The 26,044-nt window shown below is 44.3% G+C and overlaps 2 protein-coding genes and 1 long non-coding RNA gene across 11 annotated transcripts in view; 2 read left to right on the top strand and 1 right to left on the bottom strand.

The window, feature by feature from the left end:
• The window catches only part of vps9d1 (VPS9 domain containing 1), a 59,585-nt gene extending 38,786 nt beyond the window's left edge, over positions 1–20,799 (bottom strand). For 2 of the 3 annotated variants that reach the window (XM_052060869.1, XM_052060871.1), the window contains exons 1-6: positions 20,687–20,799; positions 18,397–18,469; positions 13,063–13,260; positions 12,754–12,901; positions 5,722–5,833; positions 3,482–3,544 (exon numbers count right to left, since the gene is read on the bottom strand). In XM_052060869.1, coding sequence (XP_051916829.1) covers positions 3,482–3,544; positions 5,722–5,833; positions 12,754–12,901; positions 13,063–13,260; positions 18,397–18,469; positions 20,687–20,773 — 681 coding nt within the window. In that variant the 5' untranslated portion in view covers positions 20,774–20,799. The remainder of the gene's footprint in view (positions 1–3,481; positions 3,545–5,721; positions 5,834–12,753; positions 12,902–13,062; positions 13,261–18,396; positions 18,470–20,686) is intronic. The other variant, XM_052060870.1, reaches the window with a different exon arrangement.
• Positions 1–26,044, top strand: part of LOC127597785 (uncharacterized) — a 151,558-nt gene that overhangs the window by 3,277 nt on the left and 122,237 nt on the right. The window lies entirely within an intron of this gene.
• Positions 21,980–26,044, top strand: part of znf276 (zinc finger protein 276) — a 48,564-nt gene continuing 44,499 nt past the window's right edge. Inside the window, exons 1-2 of one of the 7 annotated variants that reach the window (XM_052060893.1) lie at positions 22,048–22,239; positions 22,652–22,807. The gene's annotated coding sequence lies outside the window, so the exon portion shown is untranslated. Of the gene's footprint in view, positions 22,240–22,651; positions 22,808–26,044 lie in introns of all 7 variants that reach the window. The other 6 variants (XM_052060897.1, XM_052060898.1, XM_052060899.1 and 3 more) reach the window with 6 other exon arrangements.

Raw genomic sequence — 26,044 nt, 5'->3', positions numbered from 1 at the left:
GAGCGTTTCACAGCCGAGTGTGAAGCGGTTGGGATGAGGATCACCACCTCCAAATCTGAAACCATGGTCCTCAGTCGGAAAAGGGTGGAGTGCCCTCTCCGGGTCGGGGAAGAGATCTTGCCCCAAGTGTAGGAGTTTAAGTATCTTGGGGTCTTGTTCACGAGTGAGGGGAGGAGGGAGCGAGAGATCGACAGGCGGATCGGTGCAGCGTCTGCTGTGATGCGGACGTTGTATCGGTCTGTCGTGGTAAAGAAGAAGCTGAGTGAAAGGGCGAAGCTCTCAATTTACTGGTCGATCTACGTCCCAACCCTCATCTATGGTCACGAGCTATGGATCCTGACCGAAAGAACGAGATCCCGGATACAAGCGGCCGAAATGAGTTGTCTCCGCAGGGTGTCCGGGCTCTCCCTTAGATATAAGGTGAGCATCTTGGTCATCCGGGAGGGGCTCAGAGTAGAGCCGCTTCTCCTCCACATCGAGAGGAGCCAGATGAGGTGGCTAGGGCATCTAATTAGGATGCCTCCTGGACGCCTCCCTGGTGAGGACGACCCAGGACAAGCTGGAGAGACTATGTCACCCAACTGGCATGGGAACGCCTCGGGATCCGCCAGGAAGAGGTCGAAGAAGTGGCTGGGGAGAGGGAAGTCTGGGCTTCCCTCCTTAAGCTGCTGCCCCCGCGTCCCGACCCCGGATAAGCGGTGGAAAATGGATGAATGGATGGATGGATGCTGCAAAAATTTAAGTAATTCAGGACCAGGCCTGAGGATTTCGGAAATTCACGGAAACATTTTTCGGTTCTGTCGGATCACCCAATGGGAAACCACGGTAACTTGGGGTTCCGTAAACATTCATCATGGGACCCAGTTTTCTATTTTGACTGATATTCATGATGAAGAATTCTGAAAGTCAAAAGTATGTTTCAAGGGTAAATGTTTGAAAACTATGCATTAACAATGAACATTCCATCAGTAGCTGTGGACCCAAGGTTTATTCAATGAAATAAATGGATCAAAATATGTTGTATTCATATGGCATCATGAATACAGCATACCACAAAATCAGAGTATTTTTTCCAATCTCACACTCCAAAGATTAATTTACTGGTAATCATTAATACAGGTAAGAATTGATGTGGCTTGACATCCTCTTCCCAAAACGATGCATGTGTAATCTACTCTCAATTTGATGAAAGAATCTAACACACGTCATCATTAGTTCTACCAACAGTTAACATTAGCATTACTACACCTTGTGACGAATTGTTAGAGGAATCTATGAGCAAAATTGTATCATGTTTAAAGTTTCTTTTAATCTGGGCACATCTAAACGTTTGGGTGTGTATCCAGCACCCCCAAATGCCTGTGCACAAAGGCTGTTGAAGTACACAATTAGCACGTCAATGCAGGTGGGCGATCACGGTGGAGAGGGCAAAACTCAGTCACAAATGGGGAATGTATAATTCGGGAACAGCGGTTGAACAACAAAAGACGAGTTGAGAACACCCGTCGCGCCCAGGCGACATTGGCCATCCGCAAAGTCTGCAACATGTTAATTCGATGTAGACCAGACAGAAAAGGCGCCAACGTACTGGTAGTTCAATGTTTAAAAACAGGTAACCAATCACTACAGAGGGGCCAGATCGGGGGTGCGGTATGCAAATATCGGGGGCAATATTTTCCTTGTATGTTACAATAAAAGTCTGAATTGGCGGGAGAGGAGCTCAAGACCGTGATCGCGGAGCAATTAAACCGTCGTTCGCTCTCAGAGATCCGCTCCGGCCGATATTGACAATAAGACAATTTTCCTGTGCGCCGAGTCATTTCTTTAACTTTGTCCGAGAAAATCTTTGACACGAATGTTTTATTCCAAAAAGTACCATGCTACAACCAGTAATTTATAGAATAACCAATACTGTTTCATAATAGTTTTCATAGCGATTAGCCTCTACAGTGATCCCTCACTATTTCACAGTTCGTTTATCGCGGCTTCAGTGCATCGCAGATTTTTTGAAACATATTCATTTAAAAAGAAAATTATATATATACATATTAGAGCTGTCAAACGATTAAAATATTTAATCTACCGTATTTTCACGACTATTCGACGCATCGTACTAATGGCCGCAGTCTCATTAATGGGTGACATTTCTGTATTTTACACATATACAGACCGCACTGTACCAATGGGCGCAGTTTTACAGTGGTAAAACATACGCCAGCTTAAACATACGGCATGCATGCGCGCACGCTAACACGTTAGCTTGAAGCATACGGTTGCATGCCAAGACATACAGATAAGATAAAAACACGTTTTTAAAAAGGCAACGAAAGGAGAACTGAGTTCGGGTGTATTTTATTTAGCCATCGTACAATGTTCTCACGTTTTTCGATCAATCATCACCCAGAAATCCATCAAAGTCCTCATCCTCTGTATCAGAAGCAGAGGACTGCACATCCCAGTTGTCATTGAACGCATCACATGCTAGTGTGAGTTGCTACGCATTGCCGAGCGGAAAGAAGGAGTAGCAACAGCATAGTCAACATTTCTCTCGTGTGAAGCTTTCCCACATTTGAAAGTAAAGAACAGAGTGAAACATGGTGGCAGCGCGTGTGTGTGTGTAGAAAGAATTGAACAATTGTGCAAGTACCGTAATCCATCAAAATTTTTCATCAAGGTGCTCTGGTTCCCCAGGACCTGACGCAGACCTTGTTTGGCCGGGCGACGTCTGAGCCGGCATGTCATTCGTTTTATTGTCTCTCATCATTGTATGAGGTAGGCATTAGCGTGAAGGATCTTGCCCAAGGACCCACACTGGATGGTGTTATGTGCTCATTTTTTTGCCCCAAGCGGGATTCGAACCACCGTCTCCTGTATGCCAAACCGATGCCTTACCAACTGAGTTATCCAGCCGTCATGATATAGAAAATGCAAAGCCATGTTGATTGGCTGTGCATCCTCTTTCTGTCTTATCACGTGGGTTACTCTTTAATCGGTGTCCAAGTGTTGTTTACGATGAGTGCTTGTGTGTGCGCACACACAAGCACTTATCAGCACAATAGGAGGTCTCTTCCATCCTTAATTGTCTAATCATCCTTAATTGACGAATCATAAACACGTCTGCTGCAGGCTGCAAGATCGCTGGCCTGTGTGTGTGTGTGTGTGTGTCTGAGAGTTTTTTTGTTTGTTTGTTTTGACTGAGAAATTTCCTTGAGTCCCACAAGCGCACTTTATTTGGAAATGTGCGTCCAGCGGGAGATTTATGCGTGTAGGACGCAGGACACAGAGCTAACAAGATGGCTGGAAGATCCTTCGAGCATTACTCCAATTAAACCTGAAAGCGCAAGCAGGAGAGCAGGGACTGTCTTCAACCCAATAAAAATATATCCCACTAATGTAATCTTAAAAAAGATAAAAAATATTAATAAATAAAAAGCTAAGCAAAACTCATCAAATGAAGGATAACTCAACAAATGAAGGATACTGCTTCTTGTCTTGCTTTGGCTATGACGAGGTTCTCCATCATTTGACGTTGGAGAGACAGTGTCTGCATGAGAAAATAGACAATGATCTTCAGTCAGGACTGACATTTGTCAAATGTGATCCCATATTCTGTATATGTGTGTTATCAAATAAAAACAACAACAACAAAGCATTTGGGAACACAAAATGTAACACAGTCTATGAAAAACATTTTGACAAGTGAAAGAAACAAGCAAAGGAAAAGCATGTGAGTGATGTATTATATTAGTCCCGATCACATTTTTTGACACCCAAGCCCAAGTCCCCTACACACCTTTTCCCCTGATCAGCTGACGATATATCATGCCAGTCTGACATAGTGGTGGTGGATAAACATCAGAGGACAGCAGTCATGATAGCCTCAAAGAGGAACATGAAAAGCTGGAGAAATGTCAAGAACTGAAGAAAGAACTAGAACAGGGGTGCCCAAACTTTTTTGTCCCAAGGGCTACTTTTCGAGGAGGCATCTTGTGGAGATCTACCACTCCTGTGTCAACATCTGACCCCCCCCCCCCACACACACACACACATGAGCACAAAGTGTTCGGCAGGCAGGTGACAATAGTTACAGCCTTACTCTGTGTCTTCGGTTTGCTTTCAAATCCCGCACTTTTGTGGCACGTTAAAGTGTTTTTGCAGGGAAATCCATCTCATAGCTCCTGTATACCATTGTGAAATGCCACTCCAGATGAACTTGCTTCACCAAAGCCACTGTTGCATTGCAAATCAAACAAACAGGATTTGAATGAGAATAAACAAAAAAATAATCTTGCTCTCAGGGTGAAAATGGTAGTTCTTGGATCGTTTCCTCTCAGCCACGTTGATGTTTCGTGGTGATAACCGCTGTAATCGCTAGCTGCTCGCTACAGTTAACAGTGGTCAATTTCAAGCAGCATTTCCAATACATTGGTCAGGAAAGTAGCTGTTGGCTGTCCTGAACATTGCTCAATGATGCTCAGTTCGTGTGATTTACTCGGGGCGGGATGCTTATTTTCTTATCTTATTTTCTTATGTAATTTTTATTTGTTTATGTTATTTAGTTTATTTCAGACAAAGAAATGTTTTACAAGTACATCCAGCCCAGATTATAAACCTGGCGCAATCAGCCAGCAGTGGCTTCATTTGGGGGAGGGGCCACAACAGCTCCCGGCGCTGCTCATTGAGAACAATGTGCTTTCACTACACAGACTCCAAAAGTCTCCAATAACACCAGAAAAAGTCGCTATTTTGTTACTAGTCTTTTTTTTAAAGAGTCGCTCGAGATGATCTGAATGCTCACTAAATATAGTGTCATAGTTGCTAAATTTGGCAACACTGACTTCCTGTCGTGTGATTAACCCCCCCCCCCCCCCAACACACCTCGCGGTTGCTTTCAAATCCCGTGGGTTCCCTTGGAATCACTCCGCGGTCGACCTGGTTGGGCACCCCTGAACTAGAGGATATATGGAGGGTGAAGGAAACTGCCGCTTGTGATCGGGACACGAGGGGGGCCGGAACCCCCAAGCTCGGTGGATGGCTTCAGCAGATTCCAGGAACAACATTGGATATCTCCGTGCAGAAGAGTGTAATCCTGGGAACAGCTAAGATCCTGAGCGGAAGTCTTCAGCTCCCAAGCCTCGAGTGGCGGACGACCTGAACTTTCATGAGATACCGCCCAGGTGTGCGAAGAAACAATTTTATGTCTGTATTTATTTGTAAATGTCTACGGACGGACGGACGGACGGACGGACGGACGGACGGACGGACGGACGGACGGACGGACAGACAGACAGACAGACAGACAGACAGACAGACAGACAGACAGACAGACAGACAGACAGACAGACAGACAGACAGACAGACAGACAGACAGACAGACAGACAGACAGACAGACAGACAGACAGACAGACAGACAGACAGACAGACAGACAGACAGACAGACAGACAGACAGACAGACGAAAAAAATAAAACAACTGCTCCATAAAATTTACCACACACTTGAACACCGGAACATGCAAAATGCTGATGTTGAACACACGACAAAGAGCTCTCAATTAAGTTCATATTTAGAATAGTAGCAATGTGATTTGTTTATATTTGGACTATTTTCCTCCACAGAGTGCAAAGAGGGCCAAAGGATTGTGTTTTTTGCCTTTGAGCAGAGCGCATGCGCACACACACACGCACACGCACACGCACACGCACACACACACAGTCTTACTAAAGATGTCTTCTGAAAAGCCTGCCCTGGTTTGAGCCTTGCCAGACGTGCCTCATAATTGGCTTTTAGTTTCTGATTCAGACGGGAAGCTTCTTCAATGGGCGTCAATTCCCTGTAGAATGTACACAGACACAAGTAACAATTTAATCTTAACATACAGTATGAACAGTGAGATTTTAAAAAAAACAGGCAAAAAAAAACAAGACAAATAATTCCTAAGAATGCTACATCTTTTACTCGACCGATAACCAACACCACTCAAATGCATTTAATGAGTGATGCATGTTTCGTTACCTTTTGTATGCTATGCACTGCACATGCGAGACCAGGGTACCGCATCTATTTGTCACCAATGCAAGATCTCTGGTACATCGAGAGAGTTTACATCCATCCATTATCTTAACCTGAATCTACATGAGGGTCAAGGGCGTGCTGGAATCTATCCCAGCTATCTTCGGGCAGAAGGCAGGGGACATTCTGAACCTGTTGCCAGCCAATCGCAGAGCTCTCCAGAGACGAACAACCATCTGCGCTCACAACTTTCCACTATACTTTATATATATACAGTAGATATAATAATAATAATACATTTTATTTATAAGCGCCTTTCAAGACACCCAAGGACACTTTACAATAACAAAAAACACAAAACAATATGGGTTGAGCAGCGGAAGCCAAAACGTGCTAGCGCTCACTCAACCCGAAAGTCAGAAAGAAACCTGTTGTTTTTAACATTGTATTTGTGATTTTAACTGCTAGTTGTAAGGTGTCCTTGAGTTTCTAGAAAGGCACCCACAAATAAAATGTATTATTATTATTATTATTATTATTATTATTACTGGAAAGGCATATGGGAGAAGGAGGTTGCACATAACAGCAGTGCACAATGGCTGGTGACCCCGAGAGAGGAGCACAGCAACCTCCCTGAACAGAACCCAGTTACCATAACAGTGGCAGACATACAGGAAAGAATCTCAGATATGAAAAACTGGACAGCACCAGGGCCGGACATGGTCCACACCTACTGGTTAAAGAAACTCACAGCACTCTATCAGTGCCTAGCAGCACAAATGAACCAGCTGCTGAGGGATGGGAATCACCCAGAATGGCTAACCGAAGGGCGAACGATCCTGATCATTAAGGATCCCTCAAGGGTGCAGGCCCATCCAACTATCGTCCAATAACCTATCTCTCCACAACATGGAAGCTCATGCCAGGCATCATTGCGGCTAAGATAAGTGGGACACAAGGATCAATACATGAGCGAAGCACAGAAGGGCATTGGTGGAGATACCACAAGAGCCAAACATCAGTTCCTGGTTGACAGAACAGTCGCACAAGACTGCAGGTCCCAACATACCAACCTGTGCACAGCCTGGATTGATTACAAAAAAGCCTATGACTCGATGCCACATACAGGGATCACTGAATGCTTGGAGTTGTATAAGGTGAACAGGACCCTAAGAGCCTTCATTGCGAACTCGATGAGGATGTGGAAAACCAGACTTGAAGCCAATGGCAAGCCACTTATCCAAGTGTCCATCAAATGTGGCATATACCAAGGTGATGCACTCTCCCCACTGCTGTTCTGCATAGGAATGAACCCCCGAAGCCCAGTAATCACCAAGACAGGCTATGGATACCGCCTCAGAAATTGAGCTACGATCAGTCACCTCCTCTCCATGGATAATAATAATAATGCATTTTATTTAAAAGTGCCTTTCATGCCACCCAAGGACACTGTACAGAGAATAAGAAAATACAATGTAAAAATTAGTACATAAATCATAAAAACATGGGAAACGGAAGAGCTATGTGTTGTAGGCAATCCTGAACAGGTGTGTTTTTAGACGGGACTTGAAAGTGGAAAGAGGTGTGCAGTTTTGGAGGTCCGGAGGTAGGTTGTTCCAAAGCTTTGGAGCAGTGTGACTGAATGCTCTGGCTTCCATGGTGCTCAGGCGGGCAGGGGGCACTGACAGGCGTACGGAGGACGAGGATCTGAGGGAGCGAGAGGGGATATGCACCTGGAGAAGGTCGGACAGGTAAGGAGGGCCCAGGTTGTGGATGGCCATATATGTATATAGAAGCAGTTTGTAATTGATGCGATGTTGAACAGGGAGCCAGTGGAGCTGTTGGAGAACGGGAGTGATGTGCTGCTGGGAAGATGTTTTTGTGATGATGGGACCAGAGGCGTTTTGAACCAGCTGGATTTTATGGAGGCACTTTTGAGATTGGCCAAAGAAGAGAGCGTTGCAGTAATCAAGGCGGGATGTGACAAACTGTGGACAAGAATAGCAGTGGTGCAGGGGGTGAGGGAAGGGCGAAGTCTGGTAATATTGCGGAGGTGGAAATAAGCAGTGCGGGTGATGGTGTTGATATGTGTGTGGAAGGTGAGCATGCTATCCAGGATGACACCCAGACTCTTGACCTGGGGGGAGGGGAACACTAAGGAGCTGTCAATGTTGAAGGAAAAACTGTTAACTTTAGATAAAGTGGATTTGGTTCCGTCTCACATTCACAAAAAGTGTTTAAAAAAACAAAATAAAATGAAGCACGTCACCTTTAAGATACGGTGGTGCGTGACCTGTGTCACCGGAAGTTATTCGTCCTCAGTGGTCTGCAATTGCAACTTTTGCTCAGAGTTCTTGCTGAAGGAGGACTTCAGTTTTATTAGCATTTAATTTAAGAAAGTTTGTTGTGAACCATGTTTTGAGTTCAGAGAGCCGAGGTGAGGGAGGCGGGTGGGAGTATGGAGTTTGGTTTGCAGAAGAGGTAGAGCTGGGTGTCATCAGCAAAGCACTGAAAGTGGATATTAAATTTGCGGAGGATATGGCCAAGAGGCAGGAGGTAGATGATGAAGAGAAGGGGACCTAGGACAGATCCCTGTAGTACACCTGTGGTGACTAGGGAGAGCTTTGAGCTGGACAAACTGAGTGCGGCCAGTGAGGTAGGAGTGGAACCAACTGAGGGGAGTGTGGGAGAGACCAATGGAGGAGAGTCTATTGAGCAAGATAGGGTGAGAGATTTTGTCAAAGGCGTCGCTCAAGTCTAAGAGAATGAGGATGGAGACTAAACCAGAATCAGATGCTATGAGGAGATAATTTATTAGTGCAATCTCTGTGCTGTGGCGGGGGCGGAAACCGGACTGAAAGGGTTCATAGAGAGAGTGAAGGGACAGGTGGGAGTGGAGTTGAGCAGCAACAGTTTTCTTCTAGGATTTTCGAGATAAATGGAAGGTTGGAGATGCGGTGGAGGTTATCAAAGTTGTTGGGGTCAAAGCCATGTTTTTTCAGTGTGGGGTTGATAGCAGCGGTTTTGAAGAGTGATGGGACAATACCAAAAGAGAGTGAGGAGTGGATAATAGCAGATATGAGAGGAAGCAGGGAAGGAAGGCAGGATTTAACAAGGGATGAAGGGAGGGGATCGAGCTGGCAAGTGGTGGGCTTGGATTTGAGTATGAGGTTGGATAATTCAGCAGTCGTGGGTGGAACAAAACTGGAGAAGGAATGACAAGAAGAAGAAGGTTCAGATGGGGGGGCGGGCAGGTTTTGATGGAGGTGGTGATGGATCTTAAGGATTTTGTGATTGAAATGCTCCTTTATGGAGTTGAAGGTTGCTGTGGAGTACAGGTGGAGGGGGAGAGAATTTGGTGGCCGCAGGATTTTGTTCATGATGGAGAAGAGAGTTCTTGAATTTCCTTCGGTGGAGAGGATGAGGCCGGAGTTGTAGCTGGATTTGGTTTGTGCAATTTGGTCCTTGTATTTAGTGATATGGGTAGTGTACATGTCCTTATGGATGGTGAGACCGGTTTTCTTATAGAATCGCTCAAGTTGGTGTTTTTTTTTTTTTATTTCAATGACCTAAGAGCGGGTGTAAACCAGGGGGCAGATGTAGAGAATGAGGCAGTCCTGGTCTTCAGGGGGGCGAGAGAGTTTAGAATATTTGTGAGGCAGGCATTGTAGTGAGCGGTGAGGTCATTCGGGTTTGAAAGGGCGTCTGGGGGCGGGGAACGGTCGATAAAGGAGGTGTCAATGTTGATATTTTTGGTATTCCGAAAAGAAATGAGGCGGGAGGTTTTGATTGTAGAGAGATGGAGTACAGTGTTAAAAGTGAGGAGGAAATGATCGGTTTCAGGAAAAACATCAGCAGTGGGCTTGGGGGGGGAGAGGCCAGAGCAACAAACCAAGTCCAATGTGTGGGAAGTCAATAAGACAGTGTATCGCAAGGCTCTCCAGGTAGGATGTGAAGTCTCTTGTGAGTGGCAGGTCGGGGCTGTCCATGTGAATATTGAAATCTCCCAGCAAAATTACATTTGGCGAGAGAGTGGATAAGTGTGTTATTAAGCTGGAAAATTCATTGATAAAATCGCTATGTTGCTTCGGGGGGGGGTGGCGATAAACTGTGACAATGATGGTTGGCGAGGGTCCAGGGAGTTTAAACACCAGGCATTCAAAAGAGCTTGATGCAGGGACGGAGACAGGCAAGACTTTCCACTTCTCAGGGTGGATTACAGCGAGGCCTCCTCCACAGCCGTTGCCACAGGGACGGCAGATGTAAACAAAGCCGGGAGGAGTGGAGTCATTCAGAGCAGCGAAGTCGTTTGTTTGTTGCCAGGTTTCTGTTAAAACGAGGAAGTCAAGTTTGCGTTCGGCGAGGACGTCTTGAATGAGGTGTCCCTTGAGCGGATGTTCAGCAGTCCAAAGTTGACGGCGGAGGTGTCATGTTTGACGGCGGCAGTGCTGTTAGCCGACCTAGCCAGGCGGGCTACCGCATGGTAGTTGATGTTGCGGCCGCGGTTTCTGGGAGGACGTCGAGAAGTGGACCAGGTCGAGTTGATTGAGCCAGAGTTTTTATCGTCAACATGTCTACGCGTCCCGCTGTGAATGTAGCGACGTCGAGGCAGGCGAGCGATGTCAGGATGATGGTGCAGCTTCGGCGGTGGAGACTGCAATCCTCCGGATCCGGAGAAGGTCCACAACAGAATAGTGGAGCAGTCCTGTCACTGTATGATGGCAGAACGTCAGGAGTATCAGAAATAACCCAAAGGCGGCGAAGTTGTGGCACCCCCTGACGAGGGAGAAAGGCCGGTGCAGTGACAGCCGGTAAGTTTAAGCTACAGGCGTTAGCCCGTGGACTAAGTTACAAATTGGGGTTTGATTGGGGTGAAGCTATGATTTGTTACATCGATCACAGTCAAAACAGTCCAAAACAGAAGGGCAAAAGAAAAAATCAGAAGGAATATCTGAGCTTTGAAAAGTTTGGAGTGAGAAGTGGCGACATACACGCCAGCGTCCTCTCACTCCGGAAGTCAATCGATGCCATTGATAACATCAATGGATGACATAAAGCTGTATGCTAAGAGCGAAAGGGACATAGACTCGCTGATCCACACAACCAGGATCTACAGCAGCGAAATCGGGATGTCATTCAGGCTTGAGAAATATCGTCGGATGGTAACTAAGAGAGGAAAGGTAGTCCGCACTGAAGGGCTCTCACTCCCTGAAGGAACAATAGCAGACATTGAGGACATCTTCAAGTACCTCGGGAGACCACAAGCCAATGGCAACCTCAGACTGGCAACAAGGAAAGTGGCTACGGCCAAATACCTCCAGCGAGTGAGGCAAGTCCGAAGAAGCCAGCTGAATGGCAAGAATAAGACCCGGGCAATAAACAGCTATGCCCTGCCAGTGATCAGATACCCTGCAGGAATAATAAGGTGGTCAAAGGAAGAGATTCAGACCACGGACGTCAAGACCTGAAAGCACCTAACCATGCATGGAGGGTTCATCCCAAACCCAGCACCCTGAGACTGTACGCAAGCCGAAAGGAAGGAGGCCGGGGACGAGTGAGTGTGAGAGCCACTGTCCAGGATGAAACATCCAAGCTCCATGAATACATCAAGGAGAAGGCTCCAACGGAAGACGTACTCAGAGAATGTCTCAGACAATGGGGAACAGAGGATGAGGCGCTGGAAGAGGCACCATCATGGGAGGACAAGCCCCTAAACGGGATGTACCACTGGACCATAACTGCAGTGGCTGATCTCAAGAAGTCCTATCAGTGGCTAGAGAGGGCTGGCCTGAAGGACAGCACAGAGGCACTCATCCTGGCTGCTCTGGAGCAGGCCTTGAGCACCAGAGCCATCGAGGCCCAGATATACCACACCAGACAAGACCCAAGGTGTAGGTTGTGCAAAGAGGCACCTAAGACGATCCAACACATAACTGCAGGGTGTAAGATGCTGGCAGGGAAAGCCTGCATGGATTGCCATAACCAGGTTGCTGGCATAGTCTACCGAAACATCTGTGCGCAGTATGGACTGGAAACCCCAAGGTCAAAATGGGAAACACCTCCAAAGGTGGTGGAGAATGACCGAGCGAAGATCGTGTGGGACTTCCAGATCCAGACTGACAAGATTGAAATGGTGAACCAACCAGATATCGTGATCATAGATAAAGGGCAAAGGAAAGCCGTTGTAGTGGATGTAGCGGTCCTAAGTGATGGAAAAATCAGAAAGAAGGAACATGAGAAACTCGAGAAATACCAAGGGCTCAGAGAGGGGCTAGAGAGAGCCTGGAAGGTAAAGGTGACAGTCGTGCCTGTGGTGGTCGGAGCACTTGGGGCAGTGACCCCCAAACTAGATGAGTGGTTGCAACAGATCCCGGGAACAACATCGGACATTTCAGTCCAGAAATGTGCAGTGCTGAGAACAGTAAGGATACTGCGCAGAACCCTCAAGCTTCCTGGCCTCTGGTAGAGGACCCGAGCTGAAACGTTATGTCATCCATGTAGAGGAGGTGACTGATCGTAGCTCCATTTCTGAGGCGGTATCCATATGGGATACCGCCTCGATATTCTTGGCCCGATTCCGCCTTGGGAATCGGGCCAAGAGATTCCAGACCAGGTTTCAGACCAGTTGATTTGGTCCGCATTGGAGTTTGTTTACGTGTTCACATCTATTCAACTGAAGTACATTTAAGGATGAACAAACGAAAGAGTGAAGGTACCCTTTAGATAAAAGCAAAGCCATACTTTTGTTTAGTATTGTCCAACTCCACATTTTGTAGTCTCTGGAAGACCTCTGGAGGCAGGAAAGGGGAGCACTCATTCTCCTGGTGTTGACAAGTATTTGTGGGACTGGTTTCTTGCTGCCCAATGTCAACAGGAGGCCCAGAAAGAGCTATGACAGTCGACATGGAAGTCAAAAGATGAGATATGATGCTCATTGGTCTCATAATCAGTTTTTATCTTTTTTTTGTTAATATCTCGACTTGAATATGTTTTTGTTGTGATAACAAACATACATTGATGAGGTGTAGTGATTGGAGGGAAAATACTGACCTGTATTGTTAATTGTTTTGACTGGAAGGTCAGCGGTCTGATGACAGTCAGAATCGCTCGATGAAATATAAGACGGGCAGGCTAAGCCAAAAGGGTCAGCGGTCTTCTTTAAAAATGACTTGGCTCGTTCCAAACACTGCTCCGCAAGTGTCAACATGCGTTCCATGTCCGTCGTAAGCATTTCCTTCTCCTCTGAGGCTAACCAGTGAGAAAAGTGGGGAAAGGGGTCAAAGGGCAGGTCAGTGGTGCCAAACTTCGGTTCTCTAGGGTTGCTTCTCGACATGTTTTCCATCTCTCCCTGTTGCAACACACCTGATTCGACTGTTTCGGATCATTATCAGGCTCCTGTAGAGCTTGCTGATGATGAGATTTGAATCAGGTGTGAGAGATGGAGAGAGAGAGATAGAAAACATGTAGGAACGCGGCCCTTGAGGATCGGAGTTTGACACCCATGGAGTAGTACAATGTTAAAATGGGGACTCATTCATAACTTAACCAGATGAATTTCACTTTTATTTCTTTATTTAATGATTGAAAATATTTCCCATACAATGAATTACAAAGACTACAGACACAAAGAGCAAGGAGCAAATAAGGAGTATTTAGTTTGAAAAATGTTTTCAAATAGAATACAGTAGATTTATAAACTTAAATAATCAAGATGTATTAATGTCGATACAGGTAAAGAGAAGTACAATGATTGCTCGCTATTTCGCGCATTGATTTTCGCGGCCTGAGTGCATCACGTTTGTATTTTTCAAAGTACTGTATTCAGAAAAAAAATACAGAATGACTCAGAGGTTTTGTGCATGTCTGTAACTTGATAACTGATCGCCGACGTCGACCAATGACAGCACGAGTGGATCCATCCCATGATTGGTTGTGCGTCTTCTCAGCCCCGCCCAGCACCCTCCCTTCTGTCTTTTCATGTGGGCTACTCTTTGATCAGTGTCAAATTGAGTGGTTGCCTAGATCAGTTTACTACGCATGTTTGTGTGTGTGTGTGTGTGTGTGTGTGTGTGTGTGTGTGTGTGTGTATGGCTGGGGGAGGTGCACGAGAAAGAGGGGGGGGGAGGGGGGGGCTATCTATCGCGGGTGGTCCCGGTCCCCATTAACAGCGATAAGCGAGGGATCACTGTACTGATAACTGACATTAAGATCAATGCAGTAGCATTTACAATCGATAGATGTGCCGATATGTTCTGTTGTGTGTAGTCGTGTATTTTTGCTTTGCATATGGCTTGAGTCATTGGCCTTTTGGGCCATTTAAAATATGAATTACTTTTGATCTCCATCCCTACTTCATTCAACCTGATTAGACTTAACGAAAATACACACAGCCAGGGATGTACTGGAATATTCAAGAAATCTTGTCTTAAAACAGGAAGTACTTGTATGCGGGGCACCCTCACCATATCCAGCCTAACTTGGATACAGTGATTTCTTTGTGGTGTTTTCACTGTATTTTCTGTCTCTATGGTGAAAATTACACAGTGTGTATAGTGTGTATATACAAATGAGTGTAACTGTCCGCTCACACGCATGGAAATAGTTATTCAGAATTTTTCAGAAACTTTAATTTTGATATTTTATCTTAACCCATATATTAAACACAAGTAAAATAATCATTAAAGTGCCTTTGAAGAGTAATCCAACGGCTCACACCAGGAGGGACTAACTGCTATTGATGCACGGCGTGAACGTTGGAGCCACCACTAAACAATGGCAACAATTTTTAAAAATTAGGGGCGGGGTTGGCATTCTTCATCAGCGATTGAACTTGATTTCAGGACGACGTATTGTTGATATTGGTAACAATAGTTTTTGACAGGAGTATAAATGTCCCAACGTCACTCAGGAAGACAAGTCAGCCATTATATTATTTGGGAAGGTAAGGTTTATTTTGATGTTGGCCTTTTTACCGCAATGGTGGCGTGTTACTATCAAGCATAACGTGCTGTTTTCGCTGCAGTTGGTTTGGCATTAATATTTGTGATAGACGTTGCAGCACCCACAATGCTTATGTTAACACAGACTACCACGACTGTGCATGTGCGTTCCAAACAGGTACACAGAAGAGGTAAGATCGGGCCTAAAAAATCCAGCCCGACCTGACCCAGCCCACGGTTATTAAAGCCTGACCCGGCTTTAATAACCGAGCCCGACCAATTCACTTGATTTGCAGACCCGAGCCTGAAGCGAACCCGAAATTTTATATTTTATTTGTGAGGACTCCGGAGGAGGAGGGGTGATGTCTGATAACAAATTAAAGCCTGTCTTTTGTCACGAAATCTAAGTAAAACAAGACTGTATAAACATTTACGTCTTTCATATTTCTGTTTCTGCAGAGGGTACATTAACTGACAATTTTCCATCATTGACGGATTTTTTAAGATTTGACGGGAAAAATTTCAGGCCATCCGTCATTTTGACGGGTTGAAAATTGGGCTATAAACCACAGCAGCAGTACGTCCTTAAGAATCTAGCGCGGGACTTTAAGAGACTCAGATTTGATCTTAGTTTTACTGTTTGGTGCCTACTACCATCTTTGTTACTGATTATTGCTTTATTGTTGTATATGTTAGTTGCTCCATGTACAGCACTTTGTATGCAGCAATGGCTATTTGAAGTGCTCTATAAATACAGTTGAGTTGAGTTGAGAAGAGCGAGAAACAGCGAGACAAAGAACATATAAACAGAAGAACTTAAAATCATATACCCTATTTTCCGGACTATAAGTCACAGTTTTTTTTCATAGTTGACCTGGGGTGTGATTTATACTCTGGAAGAGTGACTTCTGTGTGAAATGATTAACACATTATATCATTTCACATGTTATTTTCACGTTAAACCGCAAGAGGGTGCTCGAGGCTTGCGTTCATACTTTTAACATTGGCGGAAAGTGATTAAAAACAACTGATGATGACTGACCTCAGCGACGTAGAAGAGGAAGCGCTGCATCTTCTACCTCTGGTGGTCGCGCAGTTTTTTTAAAGTGTCACAGAGTTTAAAGATTTCATTGTATATAATGATTTGGAATGATAATGATGGTTTGGTAAAGCTGTGAGCATGTTCTTTACGCTATAGTTATCTGAATAACTAACATGTTGCGTAAACATACCAGGCACGTTCTCAGTTCGTTGTTGATCCGTCCTGTAACGTTAACATATCATACACTTATTCATCCCGTTGTTCTCTATTTTTATTTGCCTTTCAAGATGACATATCTGTTCTTGGTCTTTACTTTTATCAAATAAATTTCCCCCAAAAATGTGATTTATACTAGTGATGTGTCATTCGCGAACGAGACGGCTCCGAGAGCCGGCTCTTTGAAGTGAACGATTGGAGCCGGCTCCCACCTCATTAGGAGCCGGCTCCCACCTCATTAGGAGCCGGCTCCCACCTCATTGGGAGCCGGAAGGGGGGGGTTACACGCACACACACACACTCACACACACACACACACGCGCTGCAGTTTAGAGAAGGGGCAGGGATTAGAGAAGAGACACACACAGCAGCACACTGAGCAGCACGCGAACAAGACAGACGAGGAGACGAGAGAGCTAGTTAGTGAAAAAAAACAACACGGTGGAAAGTGGAAAGGTGAGAAAATGGACAGGAAACGCAGTGAAATATGGACTCATTTCAATTTAATTGATAGTTCAAAGGCAACGTGTAGACTGTGCAAGGTTAAAATATCCCATAGATCAGGCTCCACAAATGACCTGCACAGGCACATCAGAAATATCCACCCATCAGTACAATTTGAAGAGAAAAGACAAGCAAGGGAACCAGCTATTAATGAAGGTGCTAGTGTGTCTGCAACTGCTGCTGCTGCTGCAATGTCACAACTGCCTAGATAGACGTACAACCCAGAGCTCTATGAGTCAATTTATGCAAAAAGCTATAAAACCAGCAAAACAGAACACAATTGATGAGGAACTGGGTAAAATGATTGCAAGGGATTTTCATCCATTTTGTGTTGGCTGTGTGTTGTCGCAACATCTGTGCCCTCAGAGAGAATCTTCTCCAAAACAGGGCAAATATTAACAGAGAGGAGAAACAGGATCAACCCCTCAAAGCTGAGGCACTTTGTTTTTCTTCATGCCAATATTCGCTAAAGACAAGCTAAAACCTTTATCTGGATGCTGCTTTTTTTTCTTTTTGTGTTACAAATTTTAATTTAGGGCGGCCCGGTAGTCCAGTGGTTAGCACGTCGGCTTCACAGTGCAGAGGTACCGGGTTCGATTCCAGCTCCGGCCTCCCTGTGTGGAGTTTGCATGTTCTCCCCGGGCCTGCGTGGGTTTTCTCCGGGTGCTCCGGTTTCCTCCCACGTTCCAAAAACATGCGTGGCAGGCTGATTGAACACTCTAAAACGTCCCTAGGTGTGAGTGTGAGTGTGAGTGTGAATGGTTGTTTGTCTGTGTGTGCCCTGCGATTGGCTGGCAACCGATTCAGGGTGTCCCCCGCCTACTGCCCGAAGACAGCTGGGATAGGCTCCAGCACCCCCCGCGACCCTAGTGAGGATCAAGCGGCTCGGAAGATGAATGAATGAATGAATGAAATTTGAATTTATAATTTGTTGTGTGGTATTCAAAGCTTACTTATGTTGTTTTACTGTAAATAGTTAAAAGCTTATAAATATACACATTCAGAGATTGGAACTTTTTGACGACCTTGTTTTGAGATGGGTCTTTGTACTTTGTTTTTATTTTTGTAGCACTCCATGTTGAGTATGTTCAGAAGAATATAAATAAAGCCATATAAATAATAAATATTTGATATAATGGCTATTTTTTGCATTAGTACTTCATTTTACACATAATATTACATTATTTTTGGTATTAAATTAATTTAAGCAACAAAAAAACTGAGGAGCCATTTGGGAGCCGAAAGAGCCGGCTCTCTAAAAGGAGCCGGAATTCCCATCACTAATTTATACTCCAGTGCGACTTATATATTTTCCACTTTAAGATGCATTTTATAGCAGGTGCGACTTATAATCAGGACTGACTTATAGTCTGGAAAATACTGTATTTATTTTTTAAAAAGTCAGCGAGAGAGAAGCCCGGCCCGACTCGAAGCAATGATTGACATTTTAGGCTCAGGCTTGGGGTTAAGAGCTTACCAGTTTTGAGAGAAAACCAAATAAACTAATTAACGACTCATTGCCTATTAAAATAATTGTAGACAATTTTGATCGTTGACATGGACATGGTTAGTCGACTAATCTTGAAAGCCCTATTAAATATGCAAATAAAACAAAATATCTGATGTCATGAAGGGGGCATGTAAGAAAATACATGAAGGCCAAATCCAAAACTCAAATCTTACTTTGTGCTACAGCTTCCTCCAAAAGGGCATGTGATATGTAGTTGATTGTCCGCAGATATTCACAGTAAGCTTCCTGTAGGGAGACCAACGAAAGCTTTATTAACCCAGGACACACGGAACATGCAGGGGGCGCATGTTCCACACACACACACACAACACACAAATATATTTTGACGAGTTATGTCGAGGCCTAAATGAATGGATGAGCGAATGGATGATAAAAGATGTATAAATGATGTAACAGGAGCATCATGTCAAATGAGGTGATGATGAAGTGAAGGATTTATTGTGAAATAAATCAATAACTTAATAGTTTAACTCCCAGGAATAGGTTGGTCCTCCAACAAGAATTTGGAATCGATTTACAGTGATCTCTCTCTATATCGCGCTTCATTTATCGTGGCTTCACTGCATCACGTTTTTTTTCCCAAAGTACTGTACAGAAAAAAAATGCTGAATGACTAGAGGTTCACGGCCCGACGTCGACCAATAACAGCCCGAGTGGATGTATACCATGAGCTGTGCATATTTTCAGCCCCGCCCAGCAACTTCCCCTGTGTCTTCTCATGTGGTTGACTCTCTGATGAGTGTCTCGTCACGCTCTTGTCTCTCTATGATCAATGTCTCGTCAGCTTTTGGCTCTCTGACCATTGTCTCATCCCTCTGTTGTGTTTGCTAAGTGTGGGGCAGGGGAGAGTGAGCTAGAGAGAGCAAGTGCGAGAGTGTGTGCGAGAGTGTGTGTGAGAGCATGTGCAAGAGCGAAAGAGAAAGTGAGCGAGAGAGTGAGTGATTGGGCTTGTCCGAAAAAAGCAGCATGTCTGTCTTTGCCTCCTCTTCATCAATACCGATTAATTGTCTCATCATAAACACATCAGCTGTGCGAGCATAGCTGGCCAGGAGCTAGCAAAATATTAAAAAAATACAATTAAATAAAACAAGTAAATCTTTAACCTATGGTAATAAGGTCACAGGAAATTGTTAGCGCTCAGGAGTCTGCAATTGCAGCTTGTGATCAGAGCTGTTGCGCTATATCTTTTATCATCATTATTCTCATTCAGTGTTTGCTTCATGTACAATTCACCGAGGGCATGGGCAAAGAATAGGAATCTAGAGGGCCCAGGGAAGCACTTTAAAACAGTACGTGTAAGCTACGACAGTTAACAGGTTGCAAAAGTGCATCGCATGCCTCTGTGTCAGGCTGTTTCTCATCATGGCGTGCGTGACACACGTGCGTATGCGTTATGGGGCGATCCCGGGAGGTTGGTTGATCGAAAAGTCGATCTTCGGTCCAAAAGGTTTGGGCACCCCTGCTGTAAATTGTACTTTCCAATTTGAACGCTCTATTGCGCCAAACCTAATTTAAATTTAGAACACAGTCCACACAAATGCAATGCAAATGTGGTAGATTGATGCCATAAGGCACGTAATATTGGAAAAGACCTATGATTTGTTATGCTATGGATTATAGAAAAAGTGATATGGGTGTTGTTATGATGATCGCATCATATTCACATGATATGATTTGTTGTGATCTAGCTCGCAGCAGAAGTAATGTGATGTTGCTTAACTATGCATTATGATGGCTTGATTAATGTAATTGATTATTTACTATTATTTAGAAAATGCTTTACATATTTAATCAGTAACTGCTTCATACATATGATATATTTAGGCATGCTATGTGCATGGCATGTTATGTGAGCACCCATGAACACGCGCGAGGATGTGTCGTGTAATGTTCGACATGGCATTGAACAATACAGACTTCATACAACACACCAATTTCAATGGTACCGTATTTGTACATCCTCACGTTGCAAGGGAATTATTCAAACATTTAATGCTGATTTAAACATTTTCATTCCATACTTTCATGGTTCCAGTCATTGAGTCAATGTTTAATTTTGTGTATAAAAAATGGTTTAAATTTGGTCCACACCAGTCATTTCTAAACCATATTTCAACCTTGTATGGATGTCCCAGCACCTTTAAAACCGGACGGCCAAAGGCCGTCAATATGGTCATATTGACACACCCATGCACATGCACACACGGTTTTGTCTCTTCAATCACGTGGATTTTTCCTCGAACGAATCATCATCACTTTGGTTTCCAGCTTTTATCTTTGCCTTAGTAGCTTTCAGAGGTTATAACGAGATCGTTGACAGCTCGCCGCCGACCCTTCTTGATGCAGTGGCTGGGGTTATGCTGATACTGACTGAATTTTTAACCGCGGCCGTCATTAAAGCCCCCAATAACAACTTTGTCGCCCAGCTGTATGGAAAACTACCTTGTGTCTGTTTCCTCCGTCCAGGTGAATTGCAACTTTAGCCATTTTCATGGCGGTTTGAAGGGTCTTCTGGTCAGCGATAGCCATTTACCGTTTTTGAGTGTATACAGTAGTACAGTCGTCTCTGTTTGCTCTTTCTTCTTCATTGCTTCGGATCCTTGCGTAATACAAGTAAATGCTGCCACCTGGTGTAGACATTTCGGTACGGTTCTTCCCGTTCTTGGCTAAATCTACAAGTGCAGCTAGTGTGAACCAGCCTATTGCCCGAGGTCAGCTGGAAATAGGCTCCAGAACACCCGAATGAAGACATGCAGTACAATGTTTTCTTGCCACGGGACACTTTACCAAAGCCACGTTTTGACGACAAGTTCGTATCGATTTTTTTTAAACTGTATGCTTAACGCAAACTTTCCTCTGAACTCAATGTCTTCTTAAACAACACCGACAACAACAAAGCTATTATTATCATGATTAGTTTGCATGTTCTCCCCGGGCCTGCGTGGGTTTTCTCCGGGTGCTCCGGTTTCTTCCCACATTCCAAAAACATGCGTGACAGGCTGATTGAACGCTCTAAATTGTCCCGAGGTGTGAGTGTGTGTGTGAGTGTGGATGGTTGTTCGTCTCTGTGTGCCCTGCGATTGGCTGGCAACCGATTCAGGGTGACCGCCGCCTACTGCCCGGAGACAGCTGGGATAGGCTCCAGCACCCCCCGCGACCCTAGTGAGGATTGAGCGGTTCGGAAGATGAATGAATGAATGAATGAATGAATGAATGAATGAATGAATTATTCATACATCCATTTTCCGAAACGCTTAATCCTCACTAGAGTCCTGGGGGGTGCTGGAGCCTATCCCAGCCAATCGCAGTTTATTATTATTGTGTTTATTATTATTATTATTATTATTGCTGTTGCTGTTGTCAAATTTACATGAATGTTGCATTTAAGGAAGGTGGGAAGTTGAAATTTTCTGACCTCCAAACAGTAAAAGTGCGTTGGAACACCTTTGAACTGAATATAACTGGAAGGTCCACGTTAGAAGGGACCCCGACTTCAAAGGTCAGCTTCAGTCTGACATCGCTCGGCAATGGCGACCTCAATAGAGACGCAGACCGTGAATGGCAAAACATAATTTACAAGATGATAAACATCTGTCTTTATCTATTGTTAAAATTAATTAAGTAAAAATTCAACGAAGAAGGTTTGCTGGAGGTTAAATGGGTTCGGATGAACCAGAAGAAAAAATATATATGCCACATTTGTTGTTAAGATTAGCCTCGAACACTTTGAGGTGGGAACTGGGACAATCCGAGTAGCATAATTTCCACTTCACAGATTCGGGGAATGCAGCATTATTTTTCCCATCCCAAATTGCGTTGACTGGTTGTTTCAATAGATGTCACTATTCTCTAAACTGGTAGCGCGAAGTGTCGAAGAAGAAAACAGAATTTCCGGAATGTAATGTTTACGACTGGCAGAGCAGGAGAGATGACATTTTAGAGTGACAACCCCGAATCTACCGAATGAGATGTTACCTGAGCTGGGATTTCCCGAGGTAAGCCTTGATACGAGATGCATACGACAATGTTTACCGAGACGCAGTAGTCAACTGGGCATAATTAGGCAAAGCACATGTGAACATTGCTGTCACGTTACTTACGATTCCTAGTCAGTCTCCAAACTTAGCCGTCAGCTTTTTAATTGAAATGTACCCCACATTCATTAGGTTTATCGAAATACATTTATTGTATCATACCAAACAAACGCTGTTGTTGAAAAATAACTTCGATTGCCAGTGATGGACCTTAACGAGATCACGACCAACGATCATGATCAATGTATGAAAAGTTCGCGAACCCCTTCATATTTTGGACATGGGTGAACTGAACGTCGTGTATTTCTGCCTGGTGAACGTTTGTGTGTATTCTGGCGTTTGTTTTTTGAACGGATGTTCATTTTTGTCCAAGTTTCTTTAGACTTTTAGGAGAAACCTCGTCTTAACACTGCGGTCAGGCCAGCCTTCACATGCATAATTGAAGTAAAGCCAGCCGCCACAACAATTGTTATGATATTTCGCGGCCAGCGAGCGACCTTTCTACGACGGATCAACGACTAATGCAAGGGTAGGGAACTCCGTTATATCTCGAGAGCCATGTCCTGCCTGTTTTATATCACTCCCTGCTCCAACATTCAACAATCAACAACTCCCTGATTCATTTATTCATAATTGTTTCTAGCCCCTCCAGAGCTTTCCGTTGAGCTGATCATTTGAATCAGGAATGTTGGAATAGGGAAGGATCTAAAACAGGCAGGATACTGCTCTCGAGGAACCGGAGTTCCCTACCCCTGAGCTAATGCATGCTCAGCAGTGGTTTGGATTTAAAATTATATCATAAAACAACTTCTCTCCGGTCAGGACATCATGAGTTCAAACAGGAAGTCTGAGAACTGCATCTAGAAAGTGTCTGTTGAGATAGAAAGAGGAGTTGATGTTAGCTCTGCATCAATGACTAAAATTACACCTGCGATTAAAAAAAAAAACATTCAAAAGTCATTGTTCGTTGTCCCTTACCCAGACCAGTTCTGATATACACTGGGCCAACCCATGTATCTGAAAACAAAATACTTTAATTAAGATTGTATGTTGCATTTCACAATTAAAGACCTCTGAAAGACCAGATTTGAAAACAAAACCATCCAAATTTTATTTTTAATTATCTAGGAACTAGATCAGATATTGGCCACACTAGGCCATCCCAGATATCCAACCAAAATACTTCCATTAATAAATGATATTCCACCCATCCATCCATTTTCTAATCGGATGATCCTCACAAGGGTCGCGGGCATGCGGGATAAGAAAGCCAGAAACAAAACAACAAGCGCGCTGCACAGGTCCACGCACGTTTGTTTTGGCAGCAACGGCAGCGCGAGACACCGAAAACGGATACTTAAAGAGTTTATGAATGGAAAGTTTACTTTTAAAAAGTTGCCAGATTGCTCCACTGACAAGACCAAAGTTACCTGTATCATACAGGTATACGATGTATGCCACTGACGCGATTGTTACTTGTTTGGGACTATTTTTTGTGGAAGGTTACAGTGTTCCATGTCCATATAAATAAAGTGGGTGGAGCTTCTCTGTGTTCGTCTGACAGTGACGGTGCGCTGAGGCGGTGACATGACAACGAACGATCAGCGGTGCAGTGGTAGCGACCTAGCGAAAATAAAACGTCTCCAGTGTTGTGATCGAACCAAGTGTAGTCATCCGAAATGTCTACACAAAACCGTAGAGAGACGTCCGCGCAAGAAGGACCAACAGAATCAACATAGCCTGACTGCTGTGTTCAAAGCAAAGTTGAGAAAAATGAAGGATGCACCCATGGCTTAAATCCACTTTAGGCTGAGGACTAGTTTACCTTAGATGTGAACTTTATAATGTTATATTGCTCTGGTTTGATTCCATAAAAAGAGCTGTTAAAGCAGTTGTTGTGTGACAAAATATTTTTTCACTGTTGTTGATGGACAGTAATATTGTGTTAAAGATTATGTGTGAATAACTGCTCTAAGTGAAAAATGTTCATGTAAAATTGAAAATCGAAATTGTTATTTCAGTAAATATTTGCATTTTGCACATAGAAAACGGATTCATGATTCCATATTGATGAGAGCATTAAAATGGGGAAAAATAGGAAAAAAAATATAAAAGGAAATTCAGAAACGACCAAAAATGTGTGAGTAATCACGATTAATTTTTAGTTCATTTGAGTTAATTATGACAGTTGCGTTTTTAATTACATTAAATATTTACATCATTTAACAACTCTAATATACATATTTTGTTGTTGTTCTTCTTTCCGTTTTGTAACTTTGCTGCTGTGAATTGGGAATTTCTCCATTGCGAGACAAATAAAGGTTTTCTTATCTTTCTTATATATATATATATATATATTAGAGCTGTCAAACAATTTTTTTGTAAAATTTTAACATTTTACAACAAGTAATCGCCAAGACAGGCTAGGGATACCGCCTCAGAAATGGAGCTGCAATCAGTCACCTCCTCTACATGGATGACATAAAGCTGTATGCTAAGAGCGAAAGGGACATAGACTCCTTGATCCACACAACCAGGATCGATAGCAGTGATATCGAGATGTCATTCGGGCTTGAGAAATGTAGTTGGATGGTGACTAAGTGAGGTAAGGTAATCCGCACTGAAGGGGTCTCACTCCCTGAAGAAACAATAGCGGACATTGAGGACAGCTACAAGTACCTCGGTATACCACAAGCCAATGGCAACCTCGAACTGGCAACAAGGAAAGCGGCTCCGGCCTAATAACTCCAGCGGGTGAGGCAAGTCCTAAGAAGCCAGCTCAATGGCAAGAATAAGACCTGGGCAATAAGCAGCTATGCCCTGCCAGTGATCCGATACCCTGCAGGAATAATAAGGTGGCCAAAGGAAAAGATTCAGACCACGGACATTAAGACCCAAAAGCTCCTAACCATGCATGGAGGGTTCCATCCCAAATCCAGCACCCTGAGACTGTACGCAAGCCAAAAGGAAGGAGGCCGGGGACTAGTGAGTGTGAAAGCCACTGTCCAGGATGAAACGTCCAAGCTCCATGAATACATCAAGGAGAAGGCTCCAACAGATGACGTACTCAGACAATGTCTCACATAATGGGGAACAGATAATGCTGGAAGAGGGACCATGATGGGAGGACAAGCCCCTACACGGGATGTACTACCAGACCATAACTGAAGTGGCTGATCTCAATAAGTCCTATCAGTGGCTAGAGAGGGCTCGAGAAAGCTGGCCTGAAGGACAGCACAGAGGCACTCATCCTGTCTGCTCAGGAGCAGGCCCTGAGCACCAGAGCCATTGAGGCCCAGATACACCACACCAGACAAGACCCAAGGTGTGAGTTGTGCAAAGAGGCACCTGAGACGATCCAACACATAACTGCAGGGTGTAAGATGCTGGCAGGGAAAGCCTACATGGAACGCCATAACCAGGTGGCTGGCATAGTCTACCGAAACATCTGTGCGGAGTATGGACTGGAAACCCCAAGGTCAAAATGGGAAACACCTCCGAAGCTGGTGGAGAATGACCGAGCGAAGATCCTCTGGGACTTCCAGATCCAGACTGACAAGATGGTAACGGCGAACGAACCGGATATCGTGATCATAGATAAAGGGCAGAGGAAAGCCGTTGTGGTAGATGTAGCAGTCCCAAGTGATGCCTGTGGTGGTCGGAGCACTCGGGGGCAGTGACCCCCAAACTAGATGAGTGGTTGCAACAGATCCCATCGGACATCTAAATCCAGAAAAAGTGCGGTGCTGGGAACAGCAAGGATACT

The sequence above is a fragment of the Hippocampus zosterae genome, chromosome 3 (assembly GCF_025434085.1).
Source record: "Hippocampus zosterae strain Florida chromosome 3, ASM2543408v3, whole genome shotgun sequence".
Lineage (NCBI taxonomy): Eukaryota > Metazoa > Chordata > Actinopteri > Syngnathiformes > Syngnathidae > Hippocampus > Hippocampus zosterae.
This window is presented reverse-complemented; position numbering and strand designations above follow the sequence as displayed.